Here is a 22550-nt window from a genome sequence, read left to right as displayed (position 1 = left end):
AAGGCATATGGCATGCTTGCCTTCATTGGCAGGGGTATTGAGTATAAAAGCTGGGAAGTCATGCTGCAGCTGTATAGAACCTTGGTTAGGCCACACTTGGAATATTGCGTGCAATTCTGGTCACCACATTCCCAGAAGGATATGGAGGCGTTGGAGAGGGTGCAGAGGAGGTTTACCAGGATGCTGCCTGGTCTGGAGGTCATTAGCTATGAGGAGAGGTTGTAGAAACTCGGATTGTTCTCACTAGAGCGACAGAGATTGAGGGGCGACTTGATAGAAGTTTACAAAATTATGAGTGGCATGGACAGAGTAGATAGTCAGAAGCTTTTTCCCAGGGTGGAAGAGTCAATTACTAGGGGACATAGATTTAAGGTGAGAGGAGAAAACTATAGAGGAGATGCGCGGGGCAAGTTTTTTACGCAGAGGGTAGTGAGTATCTGGAATTCGCTGCCAGAGGAGCTGGTGGAAGCTGGTACGATAGTGGTGTTTAAGAGGCAGCTTGACAAATACATGAATAGGATGGGAATAGAGGGATACGGACCCCGGAAGTACAAAATGTTTTAGTTGACGGGCAATATGATCGGCGCAGACTTGGAAGGCCGAAGGGCCTGTTCCTATGCTGTACTTTTCTTAGTTCTTTGTTCTTTTGTCATTTAATGTAGTAGAGGAAGGTGGCTGGTTAGCTTATGTGGTTAGTGTGTGGTTCGGAATAATGGCAACAGTATGGGTTCAACTCCTGTTCTGGCTACAGTAGGCTTGGATGAGTGGAAGACAATGACAAACCACCACTGACAAAAAAACGACCCAACAAGTGCTCAGGATGAAGCATCAGCAGTCAATGAACAAAGGACGTCCTTTCAGGCAGGACACACATCTGTGTTGTAGAGGAATGGGAGCAGTTGCTGAGTCTTCTGCCCGTGGACATGAAACCAGTTCATCCCTTCAGATACTCTCGTTGAAATGAGCTAATGCAATATAATCCAGACTGCTTGGGGCATTTAATTACAGTACTGAACTATTGGGGATGAAAAACAACTGCCCGCATATTTAACATGTAAATATAAAGTTCTGTAAGTGCCCAGCAAGTCAGGCAGCATCATCAGTGGAGAGAGGAAGGCCCTGTTCATGATTCAGGTTGTTGACCTTGGACATTGGCCTTGGTGGGGGTGCAGCACAGATTCATCAGAATTATATTAGGAATTAACGGGAAAAATAAATTGTGAGTACAAATTTCATGAATTCTGTTTGTATTGCCTTGAGCTTAGTTCTGAGGGCTGAAGTAATCAAGCGCTTTAAAACATTAAAGGGATTTAATTGACAAGATACAGAGAAACTCAAATGGGGTGAAAATCCAAAACAAGGGGTGTAATCTTAAAATTAGAACTCAGCCATTTAAGGGTGAAATTTGAAAGTAGTTTTTTCAAATAAAGGATAGTGGAAATATGGAACTGCCTTCCTGAAAGTCTCTGGGTTCTAGGTCAGTTGAAATTTTCAAGATTGAATTTGATAGATTTTTGGTAAGTGTATCAAAATGATACGGAGCAAAGAGGGGTAAATGATGTGGAGGAACACAAGCCATAATTCAATTGAAAAGGTTCAAGGACTGAATTGTCTACTCCTGTTCTACCTTCTAATGCTCCTACAGAACTAGGTGGTAGTCGTCAACAAAGTTGTAAGAAAGGAATGCTGAAAGGATTGTTAACAAGAAATGGAAGGAGCTAAATGCAGCCACAAATGAGCCAAATCAAAATTTTCCCATTCTTAATCTCCTCCTGTAAGTGAAAGCCAAGACACTCAGTATATATGATTTAAAAAAAACTGATCTATAAAAAAGCACTCAAGAATCTGAGGAAAACATTAAAAATATTAACTGAAAAATATGAACCAGAAAATCGCCAGTCAGAGTCTCTGTGTGAAGGAAGGGGAAAATGTTTGAAAGGAATGTGCAAAATAGAAACATGACAATAAAGAAACAATGAGAACAAGTTACTGGAAAAGCAGGAACTTTGTGACTCTGAGATTGGCCCCCAATCCACGCCCCCTTATTAAATATTACAACTTGCTGGCTCATGTCAACAAGTCTGGGGGCTCCGAATCATGGTGCCCTCTTCTTCATTAGATTGAATGATTGGCTGATGCGCTCCACCCAGTTGGCCACCCAAAAGTCAAAATCAATCCTCTAGATTCTAATCTTAAAAGAGAAGCCTTCGCTATTTCATGTTTTGTATCCATTGTGTACCTCATAAGGAGGTATAAAATGAAGTAGTTCATATTTCATTTCTATCATGTTTTCTATTTATAGAGCTTGGGCTTCAAGTTAAACGTGAATGTACCTATACACAAAATACAGTATGTGAACCAAGAGAAGGTTATTACTGCATAGACAAACCCTGCCAGCTGGGTAGAAAGCATAAAACATGCCCTCCAGGTGAAGGAGTTAAAGAGAAAGGTATGGCTTCAGAGTTCCTTATGTTTCATTAATTAATCCTCTCTTATGGTGAAAGATAATATGCATGACTTTCCTCCACTATATCCCTTAGGATAGTAGCAGCAGAGGATGGACAATCAGGTACGAAGGCTGGTTGCCATATACTTGATCCTAAAGTGTCATTTGACCTTTTATTGGTCTGATGGATTTGATTATGGGCAGGACTAGGGAAACAAACCAAATTTGATATAACTAGAGGGAGCTTGTTCCCAGACAGGCAATCTGCATTGGGACACCCGAATGGCACCTGAAGCTTGTCAGGTTTATTCCAATAAGGATCATGGACAAATCTGGGACAGTCTCTGGGCTGGATTTTTGGGCCTTGCTGACATCGGGAATGGAGGCAAATGGGGCACAAAAATTATGTGGCTGGCTGGCGTGCTGGCTTCCTGACCCCCTTCCTGACGTCAGCCATTATGGCCGATGTGGGTTCAGGGCACTGGAAGACTACCCGCCCCACAAGGCAGACAGGCTGTTAGGCTCAATAATTGTTTAACTTGCACTGCAACCGGGCGCATCTCTGAAGCTGGAAGGCCTCTGGCAATCCAGCTTCGAGAGCCCGCCAGCTGCCCTTAAACAGTCCCAGTGTCAATTAAGGGGACTTGTCAACATTCCAGGTCAACATTGCCCCTTTTGGGCTGGTTTGAGATCTGGAAATAGTCCCAGCTCTTATTTTGTGCCCCCAAAGTGAAAATTCAGCCCTTTAGGCCTATCTTCAGATGCACTAATTCATCCTATGGAACATTTTTCACCTATTATTAGGCCATATGGATTTAGGCTCCCTTTGCCTAATTCATCACTTGCCTTTTACTGGGCAAAACTCAATTTTGCCTGAAACCTGGGCTTCCCACATTCCTGTCCACACCATTACCCCATCATCTCTGCTCACCGACCTGCACGTCTTCCCTGTTAGACAACAGATCCCATTTAAAATCACTGGCTTCATCCTCAAATCCCTCCATGGATTTTCACATCCCTACCTCTGTAACTACTTCCAGCCACAGATCCTCTCATGAACCTGACAACCCTCTGATTCCAGCCTCCTGGACAACTCTCCCTCCCATTTTCCAACCATTGATGGCAGAGCTTTTGATAGCTTTATTCCTGCTGTCTGCACCGTGTTGTATAAAGGGTTTATGTGGGACAGGGTACAGTACCATTCACATAGTGATGTAAGAGAACTCATGACCCACACCTAGAGGTCATTGCAGTGTTGGACAGAACGGTGTGTCGAAGCAAACATGGAGACAGCTCCTAGCTTAGACCCTTTACTGTACACATGGATATAGTTACTAGTAGTTAATAAATACTGACAATTGAACAACCTAAGACTATTATTACCTTACTAAGAGTTACTGAGCTGTACCCAACATCCTACAACATGGTGATGGTGAATGGAAGAACCCAAAACCTTGCAAAGGCTGCAGAAGAAAATTAAAATCCTGGAACACCAAAGGAAAAAAATCAAAGAAGCATTCTGACCGGCAGAAAAGCTCAAGAAGCGAAAGCGCAGATGGAAATCACCAGAGAAAAGCTCCAAAGAAAACTTGGAAGCTGAGGGCAGAAATAAAACTCTTCACTGCAGCCAAAGACTACATGGGATCCCATGGAAACCAAGTTTCAAAACCCAGAGATGCAGAGTCAGCAGACCTAGCGGGTATGAGATAAAAAGTAAAAAGATTCCTGGACTAAGCAAGTCCTGAAGAAGTTTAAAAATTGCAGTGGTCAGAAATTGCCATTTAAATCACACTGAGAGAAACCCGATTCCTGATTCTGTGCCTAAATTATGCTGCCACAGCCAAGCCCACTTCTAAAAGGAAAAAAATAATGAAAGATTAATCACGACTGAGTAGGCAACTTTACAACCAAGCAAAAGCCAGAATTCGACAATTCAACAACCCAAAAACATAATACTAAAGCAGGGAGCGCTTTAACTAGTTTGTCCGGGCAGCCATTGTTCAAAAAATCTAAATGTTGAGATTGCGAGCACCATGCCTGCAGGAGCCTGCCAAAACCAGCAAATGCGAAAAACCCTTTGCACAGAAGCATACAGTGGCACCATCTTGGATTTTCGGAAACCTCTTAAAGCTGAACCTGCATTTAAAAATATTTAACCATGCATCAGAAATCTACTGTTCCTTGGATTTATCCAAGGCCCAAATCAATCACAAAGTTGGGAAACTTGAGAAAGCCATTCCTTAGACACAGGATTGCTTCAGGTTTGGATAAAAAGACAGAAGCTGAACAAGTTAACACACTGCTTTATTCGGTAGGCCTGATAGCCAATGATATAATAGCTAGATAAGGAATAAATGAATCATCTGCATAATTTGATGAAGTTTGAAAACCATTCAACACTTCTTTTAAACTTCTGAAGTAACAGAATCCTTGAAAGAGCAAAATTTAACAAACATGTCTAGCGTCCAGGCAAATCTGTTGTCTCCTTCATTAATGAGCTGTACAGATGGCCGAAGGCCGTGATTACGGTGATGTGAAATCTGAGCTAATCTGGGATACAATAGTGTAGGAGTGGCGGACGACATACTCTCAGACATGCTTCAAGTGAAGGAAGATTTGACCCTTGTCAAGCAATCTGAAATCTATTTGAGTACAGATCCATATTAAGAGGAGAAAGTAAACCGTGGTACAAAGTAAACCCCACTGTCCAGCTAGAGAAACAGCACAGAAACAGGGACACTCCAAGCCAAGGGAAACAATACCCTAACTGAGTAGTAGAGCAACCATGCCAGCACTGTGGAGCAAAGCGGCCCCACAGGCATGATCAGTGTCCAGCAATTTCAGCCCAATGCTTTTAATGCAACTGAAAAGGACACATTGGAAAAATGTGCAAAGCTAAAACATCAAAACACAGAGGATCGCAAGATGATTCATGAGGTCAAGACAGCACACCAAGAGGACACACAACCATGCTTCTTGGGTCAGGTCAAAGACCCTGGATTTTCATTCTGGAATGCAGACATCTCAGTAAATCTCACAAACTTTAAGTTGGACATGAGAACCAAGGTTACCATCCTATTGGCAAAGAACCGTGGCTGAGACCCCCCTGGCTAAGAACAACAGACACACCACTTTATGGGCCCAGAGGTATCCGACTTCCGGTCATAGGCATAATTCTGGAACCATTAAGTTACGGTGCCAATCAAACCTTCGAGCTAATGTACATCACCTGTAACCATTCTTTTTCTCTCCTGAGCAGAGATGCCTGTGTAACCCTAAATCTCCTCAAAAAAGCAGAAGATGTCAAGACAACATCTGTCATAAATTATACAGAACTGCAATTTCCCAAGCACTCCAACAAGAAAGGTCCTCTCGACTAGGCCTTCATCTCTGAATTGTCTTCTCTCTTTGCACAGCTGGTTTGTCCACTTTCTGTGCAGGTACCAGAAGCCCTTCATTGGTCAGAGCAGCCAACCATTCACATGGTTACCACAGCGCCTGGAGTTGATGATAATCAAGAGAGCAACCAGCAGCGAGAAGAACCTCAACCTCTGGCTCTGACTCTGTTGGTCAGATAAACTCGGAGGCCACAAAGGCGACGCTGCAATCTCCAGCCAGCATGACAGTGCCATGGATGATGTTGGAGAATAGTAGCAGCCATCCACTGATCACAACATGCTGCCAAGCGAAAAGGTGAGCTGAATACCAATCACACCCTCACAACAGGAAGGGCCATCTTCTGTCCCAATATGTATCATGACGAGCCACACGATGGAAGGAAAGGAAAGAACACTGTAGAGATGAGCTGTGAATTCCTTTACCTCGTAAAGAACAGGGTAAACCAACTAATTTCTGTCACTACAACTGGGGAATCAGCAAAGAGCAATTCAGTGTCAAAGAACAGAAAAATGATGAAAAGACACCCTGATGCCAGAACAACTTCCAATTCAATAAGGTGGACCTGCAATGATAGGGCCTACCATTCCTCTGATTGTAGTGAGAACAAGATATAGAAGGGTTACAACGCCTCCAGACCGCCTGAACCAGTGAACTCAGAGACTTGAAGACGGGAGATGTGATAGTAGTAATGTTGTTAATACAGTGGGTAAACAGGGATAACTTATAAATACGTTGGATAAAGACTTCGGCGGAGATGTATATAAGGGTCTGAAACATAAAGAGTTAACATGGGACTGGGTGCAGCACCACCCACATAATGATGTAAGGGGACACATGATTCGCAGCTCGAGGCCAGTGTAGTGTTGGACAGAGCTGTGTGTAGAAGCAAGCATGTAGACAGCTCCTAGGTTAGACCCTTTACTGTATACATATATATATATATATATATAGTTACTAGTGGTTAATAAACACTTTTGGTTGAACTACCTAAGTCTACGAATAACTTACTAAGAACTATCGAACTACATCCACCATTTTACAACAGACCTCCCTCCTATATCCCAAATTCCTCCAGTAAGAAGAGTAGGAGTAATACAGTCCTTACCTCTTAAGATGGACTGCAAACTGCAACCCCACACAGTAGATTTAAGTACACAAGATAATTGGATCTTAAGGGGTGCTAATTATTTTATTGAACATGTTTACAGTGATTACTGAGTGCAAGCTGTAAGCCAACACCGGTTAGAGATAATTAAGCACACAAAATAATCAGACCGAAACAATGTACGAGTGGCTGTGTGGGCACCTGTAACTTCCCAAAAACATGGTGTACAACATGGCGACTTTATCATTCATAATGATAAGACAAAAAATTTTGTGGTAATGGTAACGTAAAAACCCTTTATGTGCCAAACCCTTATACTACACCTCCCCTCAAGTTTTATTTTGCCCTATTTTAAATGCGGGTGGTTTTAGAACAAAAAAGCTTCAAATAATTGAGAGTAAACTGGCATAAAACAATAACGGGAATGGTGGTCCTGATTTTGAGGTCTCAATAGTGGTGAATACTGGTCAGAAGAGCCTCTGGTGATGATCCTGCTGGGTCACTCTTTCAGGCTGCAGGGACCATTACTGAGTGAATTTGGGTGCATTACCTGCAAGTTACACAGATTTTCATGTACCTTGTATTATAGCTGGTAATTTCAAGCATAAGGCCTGCTTTCCAAACAGACCTTGGCAATACAAAGTCAGTTCCAAAGATCTGATACCGACATTGATACATTTATTTTTCAGGTACAGATTTCACAGATACTGTGTGCGAGGTGTGCCCTGAAGGAACATATTCAAGAACCGATTCATCAACTGAAGCATGTGAGAAATGGACTGAGTAAGTACATCAAAAAAATTCCAGAATTTTTAACTTGCTACATCAGTGTATGGTTGGTTGTAATTTGCAAATATACAGAGGGGAATTTGAACTTCGTGGCTGGGGAAGGGCTGTCAGTTTGTGTAGATTGGAATGGGTGGCGGGGTCGTTAAAGAAGCAAAAATGCCAGCATATTGGGAACACGACAAGAACGTGACAACTTCTTTAACCAGTCCTGTTTCGGAAGCACATGCAAAGCCCCTGTGGGACAGTTCGGGCGATGCATTACTTACGTTAAAAACAATTGGCTGAAGATTTATCTCTGCATTCTGGCTTTAACTGCCAGCACTGGGTTTCCTGGGCTGTGTGAAGCTCACCAGGGTGAACATGGTGAGAGCAAAGGAGGGATTAATGGGTCTGTGAAATTGACAGGCTGGAAAGCCTTGAAATACTGATCGAGGACGGGCGTTTCTTTGTCTAAGTGAAAGGCTATTGCTCACAGGACTTATTCTGAGAGTGTGTTTTTACTTCTTTGTAGCTGATTTCCAACACTTGAGGATATTTCTGCAAGCTTGCACTTTGTCATTTTTATCTGCACTCTGCAGGACAGAGGGGATCAGAGGAGAAGGGACAGAGCCCATAACTTCTGAGCTCCAGGACATCGGAACTGGATGTGCTGGGGAACTCCCCCCATCCCCACCCCCTACCCCTGGAAGTCCCCACCTAAGGATTGCACAGCAATTGCTCAGGAAGTTCAAACTCCTGTTGGGCAATTGGCCAGCAATGGGATCTATCTGAAAGCATGGCATAAATTGCAAGCTTCGGATGGTTCCGACTGTCTTACAGTAACAGTTACCTAGAAAGAGTTAGAAGAATTAAAACCACTTCTAAGTTCTGGGTAACTATAATACTGACCCTATCCCTGCCCCTGACATCCCACTGAACTACCCCCACCTCCCACCACCAAACCCGCCCCAACCAACTAAACTCCCGATTATGAGTTCCCGGTTGGGGCCAGGGAACTGGAAATTGTTGATGTGACGTAAGGTGTCAGAGGAATCACGGATGTAGGTGGGAAGGGACTGGACAAGGGGAGAGAGAAGGGAGTCAAGATAATGAGAAATGAATTCCGTGGGGCAGGAACAGGCTGACACGATTTCCAGTTCCCTGGCCCCAACCGCTTCCTCTTCACCATGGATGTCCAATCCCTCTACACCTCTATCCCCCACCAGGATGGTCTGAGGGCCCTTAGCTTCTTCCTTGAACAGAGGCCTGAACAATCCCCATCCACCACTACTCTCCTCCGTCTGGCTGAACTTGTTCTCACACTGAACAATTTCTCCTTTAACTCCTCTCACTTCCTCCAAATAAAAGGTGTGGCTATGGGTACCCGCATGGACCCCAGCTATGCCTGTCTCTTTATGGGGTATGTGGAACATTCCTTGTTCCAGTCCTACTCCGGCCCCCTCCCACAACTCTTTCTCCGGTACATCGACGATTACTTAGCTGCTGCTTCATGCTCTCGTTGGGACCTGGAAAAATTTATTAATTTTGCTTCCAATCTCCACCCCTCCATCATTTTCACATGGTCCATCTCTGACACTTCCCTTCCCTTCCTTGACCTCTCTGTCTCAATTTCTGGTGATAGACTGTCCACCAATATCCATTACAAGCCTACCGACTCCCACAGCTACCTTGACTACAGCTCCTCACACCCCACTTCCTGTAAGGACTCCATCCCATTCTCAGTTCCTTCACCTCCGTCGCATCTGTTCTGATGATGCTACTTTCAAAAACAGTTCCTCTGACATGTCCTCCTTCTTCCTTAACCGAGGTTTTCCACCCACAGTTGTTGACAGGGCCCTGAACTGTGTCCGGCCCATCTCCCGCGCATCCGCCCTCACGCCATTTCCTCCCTCCCAGAAACATGATAGGGTCCCCCTTGTCCTCACTTATCACCCCACCAGCCTCCGCATTCAAAGGATCATCCTCCATCATTTCCGCCAACTCCAGCATGATGCCACCACCAAACACATCTTCCCTTCACCCCCCCTGACGGCATTCTGTAGGGATCGTTCCCTCCGGGACACCCTGGTCCACTCCTCCATCACCCCCTACTCCTCAACCCCCTCCTATGGCACCTCCCCATGCCCACGCAAAAGCTGCAACACCTGCCCCTTCACTTCCTTTCTCCTCACCGTCCAAGGGCCCAAACACTCCTTTCAAGTGAAGCAGCATTTCACTTGCATTTCCCCTAACTTAGTCTACTGCATTCGTTGCTCCCAATGCGGTCTCCTCTACATTGGAGAGACCAAACGTAAACTGGGCGACCGCTTTGCAGAACACCTGCGGTCTGTCCGCAAGAAAGACCCAAACCTCCCTGTCGCTTGCCATTTTAACACTTCACCCTGCTCTCTTGCCCACACGTCTGTCCTTGGCTTGCTGCATTGTTCCAGTGAAGCCCAACGTAACTGGAGGAACAGCACCTCACCTTCCGACTAGGCACTTTACAGCCTTCCGGACTGAATATTGAATTCAACAACTTTAGATCTTGAACTCCCTCCTCCATCCCCACCCCCTTTCCGTTTCTTCCCCCTCCCTTTTGTTTTTTTCCAATAATTTATATAGATTTTTCTTTTCCCACCTATTTCCATTATTTTTAAATCTATACCTTTAATGCCCTGTTAGTCTTTCCACCCCACCCCCACTAGAGCTGTACCTTGAGTGTCCTGCCATCCATTCTTAATTAGCACATTCGTTTAGATAATATCACCACCTTCAGCACTTCTTTGTTCCTTTGTCTGTGACATCTTGTCCCTACAACCACCATCCCCCCCAACTTCTCTCCCCCCCACCCCGCACCCCCATCTTAAACCAGCTTATATTTCACCTCTCTTATAATATTACTCAGTTCTGTTGAAGGGTCATGAGGACTCGAAACGTCAACTCTTTTCTTCTCCGCCGATGCTGCCAGACCTGCTGAGTTTTTCCAGGTAATTCTGTTTTTGTTTTGGATTTCCAGCATCCGCAGTTTTTTGTTTTTGTTTTTATCAAATATATACACGTGGCTACAAATTACTACTGTCATAACTTTTAACAAATGCCTAAACTAATCTGCATTAAGGCAACAGCAACCCGTAGACTTTCAGCAGACACCAGGCAAAGCATTTTCACCTTACAAATTCAAAATGAGGTTCTTTTCACTTTGGTTTCTGCAGAGACAGTTGTAGGCTTACAGCTGCTTTGATCTTACATTGCCTGTGCCTTGCACACACAAAACTGCTGTCTGTTATACCCAATACATCTCATTCTATGTAAATTTTCATTGTATCACTGGCCCCATTGACCTCCACGTCTTCTAACAATAAAACCCCTTTCATAGTACCAATTTTATTAGTAATATAAGCATATTGCTTGGTCTCTGCTAGCTAGGTGCCAGATTTCACCCCCCTTCTTGAATGCTCTATTCAAAAAAATGCAAATGCACTCTACCTCTCTTACATCTCAAAACTAGTACACATCAAAGCACCCAAACTGGCTGCCTTTAATCCAATTAAGACTCACCCACAGACTAAACCTCTATCTTAAAAGAAAAAATAGTTTCCAATAATATCATATACATAAATAGCTTCATGACACTCCCCCAACCAACCAACCCTGAGCACCCGATCCACCCCCTACCCCCAAACCTGCCCAGTTACCTTACAAACTTACCTTCGCCCAGGCTTCTCAAATAACTGGACCCTTAAACTTACCTCCTTTACAGCAGCTAGTGCTGTAAAAAGAGGTCGTGGCTTCCTTATCTCTGACTCTCCTGCCCTCGACACAAAGCCTCAGGAGCCCGCTGTACTGCACAGTTCTCACCCGGCCTGAGTTGAAAGGTCGGGCGGAAAAGGAGTGGCTGGATTTCATGGTAAATCAGCTGGGAGCGGAGTGGCAATTTAACTCTGATTACCACTCCACGGAAGTTACGGGCCAGAGTTCCGATTCGCACAAAGCAATACTCCCAACACAGAGTTTACTGACAGGGGAGAGGAGGATGCAGAAATGTTTCAGTGTGATTTGGACAAGCTGAGTGAGTGGGCAAATGCATTGCAGGTGCAGTATAATGTGGATAAATGTGAGCTTATCCACTTTGGTAGCAAAAACAGGATGCAGGTTATTATCTGAATGGCTATAAATTGAGAGAGGGGAATGTGCAACGAGACCTGGGTGTCCTCATACACCAGTCGCTGAAGGTAAGCATGCAGGTGCAGCAGGTGGTAAAGAAGGCAAATGGTTTGTTGGCCCTCATAGCCAGAGGATTCGAGTACAGGAGCAGTGATGTCTTGCTGCAATTATACAGGGCCTTGGTGAGGCCACCCCTGGAATATTGTGTGCAGTTTTGGTCTCCTTATCTGAGGAAGGATGTTCTTGCTATAGAGGGAGTGCAGCAAAGGTTTATCAGACTGATTCCTGGGATGGTGGGCCTGACCTATGAGGAGACATTGAGTCGGTTAGGGTTATATTCGCTGGAGTTCAGAAGAATGAGGGGGATCTCATAGAAACCTATAAAATTCTAGACACGGTAGATGCAGGAAGGATGTTCCCGATGGTGGGGGAGTCCAGAACCAGGGGTCACAGTCTGAGGATACGGGGTAGACCATTTAGGACTGAGATGAGGAGAAATTTCTTCACCCAGAGAGTGGTGAGCCTGTGGAATTCGCTACCACAGAATGTAGCTAAGGCCAAAATATTGTTTGTTTTCAAGAAGGAGTTAGATATAGCTCTTGGGGCGAAAGGGATCAAAGGATACGGGGAGAAAGCAGGAGCAGGCTTTTGAGTTGGATATCAGCCATGATCATAATGAATGGCGGAGCAGGCTTAAAGGGCTGAATGGCCTACTCCTCCTATTTTCTATGTTTCTATGACCCTTCTAATTCTCATCTATATACTGCCCTTCAACAACATAATTTGAAAACAGAATGTTACGTTCCACTTTACGCTGATGCCACTCAGCTCTGTCTCACCACCACCTCTCTCAACCCCTTCACCGCCTCTAAAATGTCGGACTGTTTGTCCAACCTCCAGTATTGAATGAGCAGAAATTTCCTCTAACTAAACATCAGGAGGACTGAAGCCATTGTGTTCAATACTCACCACAAACACTTTTCCCTGGCCACCGACTCCATTCCTCTTGCTGGCAACTGAGTTGAGGCTGAAACAGACTGATTGAAACTTCATGTCACCCTGAGTTGAGCTTCTAACCACGTATCTGCCCCATTACCAAGACTGCCCAATTTCTATTATTGTAATATCGACTGCCCCTGCCTCAGCTCATCTGCTGCTGAAATTCACATCACCTTTGCTACCTCTAGACTTGACTCGTCCAGGGCCCTCCCTGGCCAGGCTCCCATCATCCACCGTACTTAAACTTGTGCTCATCCAATTCTACTGCCCATATCTCAACTTGCACAAGTGCCACTGACCCATCATCTTTGTATGTGCTCACCTGCATTGGCTCCCAGTCTGGCAGTACCTCAATTTTAGATCTTTCATCCTTGTTTTTAAATTCGTCCAGGGTCTCGTACTTTCCTATTCCTGTAACTTCCACCACCTCACAAGACATTGAGATCCAAACTTCTCCAATATTTTGTTTTGCATTTATGAGACGTGGGCGATGCTAACAAGGTCAGCATTTATTGCCCAACCCTAATTGCCCTTGAGAAGGTGTTGATGAGCTGCTGTCTTGAACCGCTGTAGTCCATGTGGTGTAGCTACACCCAGAGTGCTGTTAGGAAGAGGATTCCAGGCTTTTGACCCAGCAACTGTGAAGCAACAGAGTTATAGTTCCAAGACAGGATGATGTGTAGCTTGGAGGGGAACTTGCAAGTGGTGATATTCCCATCGGTCTGATGCCCTTGTTCTTCTAGGTGGTAGAGGTCAGGGGTTTGGAAGGTGCTGTTGAAGGAGCCTTGGCGAGGTACTGCAGTGCATCTTGTATCTGGTGCACATTGCTGCCACTGTGCACCTTTGGTGCAAGGAGTGACAGTTGGTGGTAGATAGCATGCCGATCAAGTGGGCTGCTTTGTCCTGGATGGAGTGTTGTTGGAGCTGCACTCATTCTGGGAAGTGGAAAGTATTACATCAGACTTCTGACTGATGCCTTGTAGATGATGGACAGGCTTCAGGGAATCAGGAGATGAGTCCCTCACCGCAGAATTCCCAACCTCTGACCTGCTCTTGTTGCCACAGTATTTATATGGCTGGTCCAGTTCAGTTTCTGGTCAATGGTAACCCCGAAGATGTTGATGTTGGGGGATTCAGCAATGATATTGCCATTGAATGTCTTGGGAAGATGGTTAGATTCTCTCTTTTGTTGGAGATGCTCATTGCTTGGCACTTGTGTGGCATGAAAGTTACTTGCCACTTAGAGCCCAAGCCTGGATATTGTCCAGGTGTTGCTGCATATGGACACGGACTGCTTCAGTATCTGAGGAGTTGCAATTAGCACTGAACACTGAATCATCAGCAAACAATGTCATTTCTGACCTCTTGTTGGAGAGAAGCATTGTTAAAGCAGCTGAAGATGGCCTGGCCTGACACTACCCTGAGGAACTCCTGCAGCGATGTCCTGAGTTGAGATGATTGGGCCTCCAGCAATCACAGCTATCATCCTTTCCTGGCATGACTCCAACCATAGAGAGATTTCCCCAATTCTCATTGACTGTTTGGTGCAGCATTTAGTCAAAAGCTGCCCTGAAGTCAAGGACAGTCGCTCTCACCTCACCTTTGGAATCCAACTTTTTTGCCCATTTTGGACCATGACTAACAAAGTCTGGAGCTTAGTGACCCTGGTGGAACCCAAACTGAGAATCAGTGAACAGGTTTTGTTGTGTAAGTTCAGCTTGATAGCACTGTTGTTGACACCTTTCATCGCTTTGCTGATGATTGAGAATAGACTGATGAGGCAGCTTTTGGCCGGATTGGATTTGTCCTGTTTTTTGCGGACAGGACGTAGCTGGGCAATTTTCCACATTGTTGGGTCGATGCCAGTGTTGTAGCTGTACTAGAACAGCAGCTGGGCTGCAGATAGTTGTGGAGCAGAAGTGTTCACTAATACAGCTGGAATGTTGTCAGTACCCAAAATCTTTGCCAAATACATTCCTTTCAATCGGTCCTTGATACCATGTGAAGTGAATTGAATTGGATGAAGACTGGATCTGTGATACTGGGGATCTCAGGAGGAGGCCGATTTGGATCATCCATTCGGCGCTTCTGGGTGACAATGGTTGCGAATACTTCAGCTTTGTCTTTTGAACTGATGTGCTAGGCACCCCCCTCAGAGGATGGGGATATTTGTGGATCCTCATCCTCTATTTAGTTGTTTAAATTGCCCACCATCATTCCCAACTGCATGTGGCAGGACTGCAGAGTTTTGACCTGATCTGTTGGTTATGGGATTACTTAGCTCTGCCTTTCGCATGCGGCTCCTGTGTTTAAAATGCAAGTAGTCCTGTGTTATAGCTTCACCATGTTGACACCACTTTTTTAGGTATGCCTGGTGCTGCTCCTGGAATGCTGTCCTAAACTTCTCATTGAACCATGGTTGATCCCCCTGCTTGATAGTATTGGTAGAGTTGGGGATGTGCTGGGCCATGAGGTTACAGATTGTGGTTGATTACAATTCTGCTGCTGACGGCCCTCAGCACCTCATGGCTGCCCAATTTTGAACTGCTGGATCTGTTCTAAGCCTGTCCCATTTAGCATGATGGTAATGCCACACATCACAGTGGAGGGTGTCTTCAGTGTGAAGACGAGACTTTGTCTCCACAAGGTCATGTGGTGGTTACTGCACCATGTCATGAACAGAATCATCCGTGACAGGTAGATTGGTGAAGGTGTGATCAATTAGGTATTTCGGTCTTGATGGTTTCCTTATCACCCTGCTATAGGCCCACTGTGGCAGAAATGCCCTTCAGGACTTGGCCAGCTTAGTCAATAGTGCTGCCACTGAGCCACTCTTGGTGATGGACATTGAAGCCCCCCACCCATAGAAGCATAGCAGGATAGAAAAGTTACATAGAAAAGGCCCATCTTGTCCATGCCAGCCTGAGGACACCCAGCTGCCCTTTCTAATCCCACCTTCCTGCACCTGGCCCATAGCCCTGCAGCTTACAGCACTTTAGGTGCAGATCCAGGTACTTTTTAAAAGAGTTTAAAGTTTCTGCCTCTACCACCAACTTGGGCAGCGAATTCCAGACACCCACTACCCTCTGCGTAAAAAAAGTTCTTCCTCTTGTCCCCCCTACACCTCCTGCCACTTATCTTGAATCTATGTCCCCTGGTTCTCGAATTCTCCATCATGGGAAATAATTTTATTCTGTCCACTCTATCTATTCCCCTCATAATTTTGTACACCTCAATCAAGTCACCTTTGTTCTAAGGAAAATAACCCCAACTTATCCAATCTCTCCTCGTAGCTACACTTCTCTAACCCTCGCAACATTCTTGTAGACCTACTCTGCACTCTCTCCAGAGTACATTCTGTGCCATTGCCCCCCTCATTGCTTTTTCCAAGCAATGCTCAACATGGAAGAGTACTGATTCATCAGCTGATGGAGGGTGGTAGGTGGTAATCAGCAGGAGGTTTGCTTGCCCATGTTTGACCTAATGAACAATACAGGCCACGATAATAGTAAATGACACTTAACTACTTTCAAATCATATCCATCTTCCCTCTACGTTACTGATTAATAGCTGTGACAGGAATGTCATACAGACTCACTTGGTGTTCGCCTGGTATTATCATTAGGAGACATTTCTGATCTCATGTATTTTAAATTTTAGAAAAAGAAAATATTACAAGGGCACACCAGATCAATCAGCAAAGTGAAAAAGACCAGTTAGCGTTTCAGTGTGATGCTTCAGCAGAGTTCAGTTCTGAGATTTTGTCTCGTTAAATCTCATCCTTGTTACTGAAGTTTCATGAAAATTATTTTTTTTTTCCATCCTTTCACAGGACATGGGCATTGCTGGCTAGTCCAGCATTTATTGACCATCCCTAATTGCCCTTGAGAAGGTGGTGGTGAGCTATCTCCTTGAGCCATTGCACTCTTGGTGTCGGTATACCCACAGCACTGTTAGGAAGGGAGTCCCATAATTTTGACCCAGTGTCAGTGAAGGCACAGAAACAGAGTTCCAATTCAGGGTGGTGTATGGCTTGGAAGGGAACAGTGTTCCCAAGCATCTGCTGCCTTATTCTTAGGTAGAGGTCGTGGGTTGGAAGGTACTGGAAGGGACCTTGGTGAGTTGCTGCAGTTCATCTTGTAGATGGTATACACTGCTACCACTGTGTATTGGTGGAGGAGGGAGTGAATATTTAAAGTGGTGGATGGGACGTCACTCAAGCGGCTGCTTTGTCTTAAATGGTATGGAGCTTATCGAGTGTTATTGGAGCTGCGCTCATCCAGGCAAGTGGAGAGTATTCCATCAAACTCCTGACTTGTGCCTGGTTGATGGTGGGCAGGCTTTGGGGAGTCAGGAGGTGAGTTACCCGCCTCAGAATTCACAGCCTCTGACCTGCCCTTGTAGCCACAGTATGTATATGGCTGCTCCAGCTCAGTTTCTGGTCAATGGAAACCCCCCAGGATATTGATACGGGGGGATTGGCCTAAGTTGAAAGGCCTAACTGGCGATTCTTAAAGACATCACCAGAGGCCTCCAAAAAAGGAAATTTTTGTGGGCTTTTAAGAATCTTGCACCCACCCAACATCTGTTTCAGCCCCCTTTCCCCTCGCCCCGCAGCAGGCCCAACCCACCAACTTCTACAGCTGGTTGATTACCCCCTCTTTGGGAAATGAACATAAAAGCAAAATACAGCGGATACTGGAAATCCAAAATAAGAACAAAAAAACCTCTATTTTTAAAACAAATTTCCAATAATATTATATACATTAATCGCTTCATGACAGCCACACAAGTGTCAAGCAATGGTCATCTCCAACAAGAGAGAATCTAACCATCTCCCCATGACACTCAATAGGTGTGTCTTAATTGGATTAAAGCCAGCTAGTCTGAGTGCTTTGATGTGTACTAGTTTTGAGATATAAGAGAGGTAGAGTGCATTTGCATTTTGTTGAATAGAGCATTCAAGAAGGCGAGTGAAATCTGGCACCTAGCTAGCAGAGACCAAGCAATATGTTTATATTACGAATAAAATTGGTACTATGAAAAGGGTTTTACTGTTAGAAGAGGTGGAGTTCAAAAGGACGAGTGATACAATGAGAATTTACATTCAATGAGATATGCTGGATTTAACCGGTACCAGTTTTGTGCGTGCAGGGCAGAGGCAATGTAAGATCAATGCCTTTAAGCCTACCACTGTGTGTGCAAGGAACCAAAGTGAAAGGAACCTTATTTTGAATGCGTTAAGTGAAAATGCTTTGCCTGGTGTCTGCTTGAAAGTCTATGGGAATAATTTTCCTGTTGGCGAGCGGGGGCGGGGTCCACTCGCTGACGCGTAAAATGTCATCCAAAACTCTCTTACCTGCGCAGTGATGTCGATCGGTCGTCCCAATGTCACCGCGCATCATTTAGATTGTCAGTTCGGCGGACATGTAGCCATGTCAGCTACGCACCCGCCAAACTGTCTAAGGCCCTTGAGGAAGTCATTAAACCTGTTAAGAATGGTTAAGATTGCTGCCCGCCCAATCTTAAGGTTGGCGGGCTCGTGAAGAGCCCAGGCGGTTTTCCCATTTTTCATGAAACTTCATCAATGGGCGGGTTGAGGTTTCATGAAGTGTTTTAAAACGTAATAACAATTTATACTTTTAGCCTTTGACATGTCCCAGCTCATGTGATAGTGTCACATGAGGGGACATGTTTTAAAAGTGTTACAAACCTTTATTTCAAACTTTAGCGCTGAAACCAATCTCCCTGAGGCGCCTCTGTGCCTCGGGGAGATCTCTAAGAGCGCAGGGAACCTCTCAGAGAATCCCCCCCCACTGCCCGCACAGGGACTGCTCAGTGCTTCCGGCTGTGCGTCACGATGGGTGGGCCTTAATTGGCCCACCCACGTAAACTGGCGGCGCCCACCGGATCGGGAGCGCCGATCGGGTTCGCGCTCGCTCCTGCCCATCCCCGCACAAACCCCCCCGACGGGGGGATTATTCTCCCCTATGTGTTGCTGTTGCCTCAATGGAGATTAGTTTGGCAATTTGTTATATGTTCAGATAGTGGTAATTTGTAGCCATGTATATGTGTTTAATGTGTTGTAACTTAATGAAATGTTTCATTTAGTTTAATATAAAACCTCTCGAGGACTGGTGGTCTGATTCTTGAATTTCTAGCTGCATCTGAAACATACCACTTAAAAATATAGGTTATTACAGTTATTTAAAGTTTCCCTCTGAGATTTTTAAATAACTCAGCTTTACCAACTACTTGGTAATAACAGCGGCACAAATGTTAGTTGACACTTATAAGCCGAAGTGGATTTGAAATAGTTGTAGCCATGCCTCAGTCAAAGCAACAACAACAACAAAAAAGCACAGTTAAAGTAACGAAACGTCCCAAGGCTATTCACAGGAGCACTGTACACCGAGTCACATAAGGAAATATTAGGTGAGATGACCAAAAGCTTGGTCAAAGAGGTGTGTTTTAAGGATTGTCTTGAAGGAGGAAAGGGAGGTAGAGAGGGGGAAAGATGTAGGGAGGGAATTCCAGAGCGTGGGGCCTTGGCAAATGAAGGCGTGACCCCACTAGTGGAGCAGTTATAATTGGGAACGTACAGGAGGTCAGAATTAGAGGAGCACAGATCTCAGAGGGTTGTGGGGCTGAGGTAGCTTACAGAGATAGAGTGGGACAAGGCTATGGAGAGATTTGAAAATGAGGATGAGAATTTTAAAATCAAGTTGTTGCTGACCGGGAGCCAATGAAAGTCAGCGCGCACAAGTGGGATCAGAAACAGGACTTGCTGCAAGTTAGGGTGCAGGTAACAGAGTTTTGGATGACTTGAGGTTTATGGAGAAGAGAATGTGGGAAAGCACCTTTTTGAGTCATATGCCCATGGATTCAAGCCACACTCCAGAGACTTGAGCACAAAAATCTAGGCTGCACTTCAGTGCCTTATTCAACAAGTAATATTAAACTGAGGATCCATCTGTCCTTTTAGGTGGAAGTGAAAAATCCCATGGGTCTATTTTGAAGAGGATCTTGTAGTTATTCAAGGTGCCTGGCCAGTAGTTATTTTGATTAAATATAATGAATCAGCCTTCCATCATTTCCTGTAATGGTAATGGGCTTGGAATAAGATTTCCATAAGAGATTAATTGTCACAGGTTCATTATAAATATTAATACAACAACTAACGTGGATATTTGATTTAACTTTTTTCTGCATTTTCCCCAGTTGTAAGGAACGCAACCAAAATCAGGTCAAACTAGGGACCTCTAGTACTGACACGATATGTGAAAAAAAGCCTAATTTGGTCAATATAATTGTGCCTGTTGTCATCGTGGTGCTCATCATAGCTTGCACGGTGGCTTTTTTTATTTGGAAGAGAAATAGAAGGCGTTCAAAACGTGAAGGTGAGTACTTCTTTTGATTTACTGTGTACATCTTCCTGTTCCAGTATGATTTGCCATATTCTTTCAATTAGATTGGAAATAATTTACTTTTCTCTTGAACAGTGTATACTGCTGTCAAACCCGTGAGGAAATTTGGCAGCAGGAGGTCACAACAGAGAAATCATGGGATCAGTATCTGACAATTAGTGGGAAGAGGGGCCTGGAGGAGATCGTGGGGGGTAGAGGAAGTGCAGATGGGAGTTGAAGGTTCAAGAACAATTGAGGGAAGCCAGGTCTTAGGAGATCAAAGGACTCCTTGCAAAGCCTGGTGAGGCGGAGGGAGAGCATTCCTGATCCACCTGGCCCACAAGGAGTCCTAACTGAGATTTTTTGGTATTTTGCTGCAGTCAGTGTGGACGTCCCCCTGACTTTGTTTATTACGTTGCAGCCTGATTGGTATCTTCAGGCTGAGACTTTGAATTTAATTTACTGGCAGGTCCTATCTGCCGGTAGTGAGGGTCTTGGTTGACTTCAATTTTGGCAAAGGTAAGATGGTGCCAGGTCGGTACGATGCAGCCTCAGCCGTTAAGTCACCTCGGCCTAATTTTAACCTTTGCCACATGTGCTGAGCAAGGGTGAGAATGTATTAAAATTGAGGCCAGTGTGTCATTTGCTATGAAGAACACCTGCTATTTTAATGTTAATAAAAGCTGGTAAAGTAGAACAAAATGGAATAAATCATGTTCACAGCCTTTACTTCTATTTTGCTTCTATTTTTCTCTTAGCGACAGATGCTGATAAAACGACAGCTGGAAAGGTAAATATATATTCTTAATATACATAGTCACACATGTAAAATAGTATTATCTACAAATCTAAAAACTCAAAACATTCCATAAACATGTTCCAATATGATTCTAAAGTTGGCATTATATCAGTCATTTTCCCTGTAAAATTGTCCCAAGATCTTGATTTTCAGAGAAACTGGAAACTCGTGGAGTTTAGCAAAGACAGATCTTGTCGCTGGCGGGAAAACTTGTCATGGAATTCTGGATGATTTGTAGTTTATGAATGGGAAAAGCGGGAGATGGTGAAGAGAATGTTGGAGAAATCGAGCTGTAAAATAATAAAAGCTAAGATTAGAGTCTCGGTAGCCAAGAGAACAAATAGAGGCAGTGGTAGACAATATAACAAGTGAAAGAAAATTAAATTGGCGACAGGTTGGATGACAGGGAGGAAGCTGAGCTCCAGGTCAACACAATATGCAAAGGCTTCATACCCAGGACTGACAAGAAATAGGAGATGGGATGGGAGACAGAGTCTAGGATTGAGGTATATAAATGCCTATGGGAATTCAAGGTCCACTCTTGTTGATATAAAGCTGGAGGAAGTTTTGGTTCATCTGGGTCTTGTGTCAGATAGGTGATGTCTATCAGCCAAGTGTAATCGATGGCACAGGTGACAAGATAGTAATGGGTGTCTTCAGCATACATGTACTAATTGACTTGTGCTTTAGGATAATATCATCAAAGGGTAGGAGTTATTCAATAAAAAAAGAGGCCAATGATTGACTCCAGAGGCGCCCTTGAGGGAATAGGAGGAGAAACTAGTTGAAACATTGTCGCTTTATGGTGTGAAGGTAGGAGTGAAACCAGGAAAAAGCAGTGTCACAAAAGTGAACAGTGGGGAGAGCAGTTTGAGGAAGGTGCAGTATTCCATGGTGTGCAAGACAGTGGAGGAGTCCATATGCATGGACAATAAGCCACAGTTGCACTTATATAAAATGTCATTTGCGAGAATCATTATGGTTTCAGTGTTGTGGGCAGATTAGGATCTGATCTGAAGGGGAGATGGTGGTGTAGTGATGATGTCATTGTGCTGATAATCCAGAAGCTCAGGCTCATGCTCTGTGGACACAAGTTCAAATCCCATCATGGCAGCTGGTGGAATTGAAATTCAATTAATTAATAAAATCTGTAATATAAAGCTAGCCTCAGTATTGGTGACCCTGAAACAACCATCTATTGTCTTAAATTCCCATCTGGTTCACTGATGTCCTTTTAGAGAAGGAAACCTGTCGTCCTTGCCTGGTCTGGCCTGCATGTGACTCCAGACCCACAGCCATGTGGTTGACTCTTAATTGCTCTCTGAAGTGGCCTAGCAAGCCACTCAGTTCAAGGGCAATTAAGGATGGCTGACCTTGTCGGCACCATCCACATCTCATGAAAACATTCTAAAAATGAATGGTGCGAGAGGTGAAACATAGTTCTGAGGCAACATGTGGTGTCAG

General features: G+C 44.5%; 1 protein-coding gene across 1 annotated transcript in view; it reads left to right on the top strand.

Annotated features, from left to right (window-relative positions):
- Window positions 1-22550, top strand: part of LOC144690364 (tumor necrosis factor receptor superfamily member 5-like) — a 53121-nt gene that overhangs the window by 18122 nt on the left and 12449 nt on the right. The window contains exons 5-8 of the mRNA XM_078557789.1: window positions 2303-2449; window positions 7640-7733; window positions 20103-20281; window positions 21046-21077. Of these exons, the coding sequence (XP_078413915.1) occupies window positions 2303-2449; window positions 7640-7733; window positions 20103-20281; window positions 21046-21077 (452 nt within the window). The remainder of the gene's footprint in view (window positions 1-2302; window positions 2450-7639; window positions 7734-20102; window positions 20282-21045; window positions 21078-22550) is intronic.

This window comes from Cetorhinus maximus, chromosome 15, assembly GCF_964194155.1.
Source record: "Cetorhinus maximus chromosome 15, sCetMax3.hap1.1, whole genome shotgun sequence".
In the NCBI taxonomy this organism is placed as follows: Eukaryota; Metazoa; Chordata; class Chondrichthyes; order Lamniformes; family Cetorhinidae; genus Cetorhinus; species Cetorhinus maximus.
This window is presented reverse-complemented; position numbering and strand designations above follow the sequence as displayed.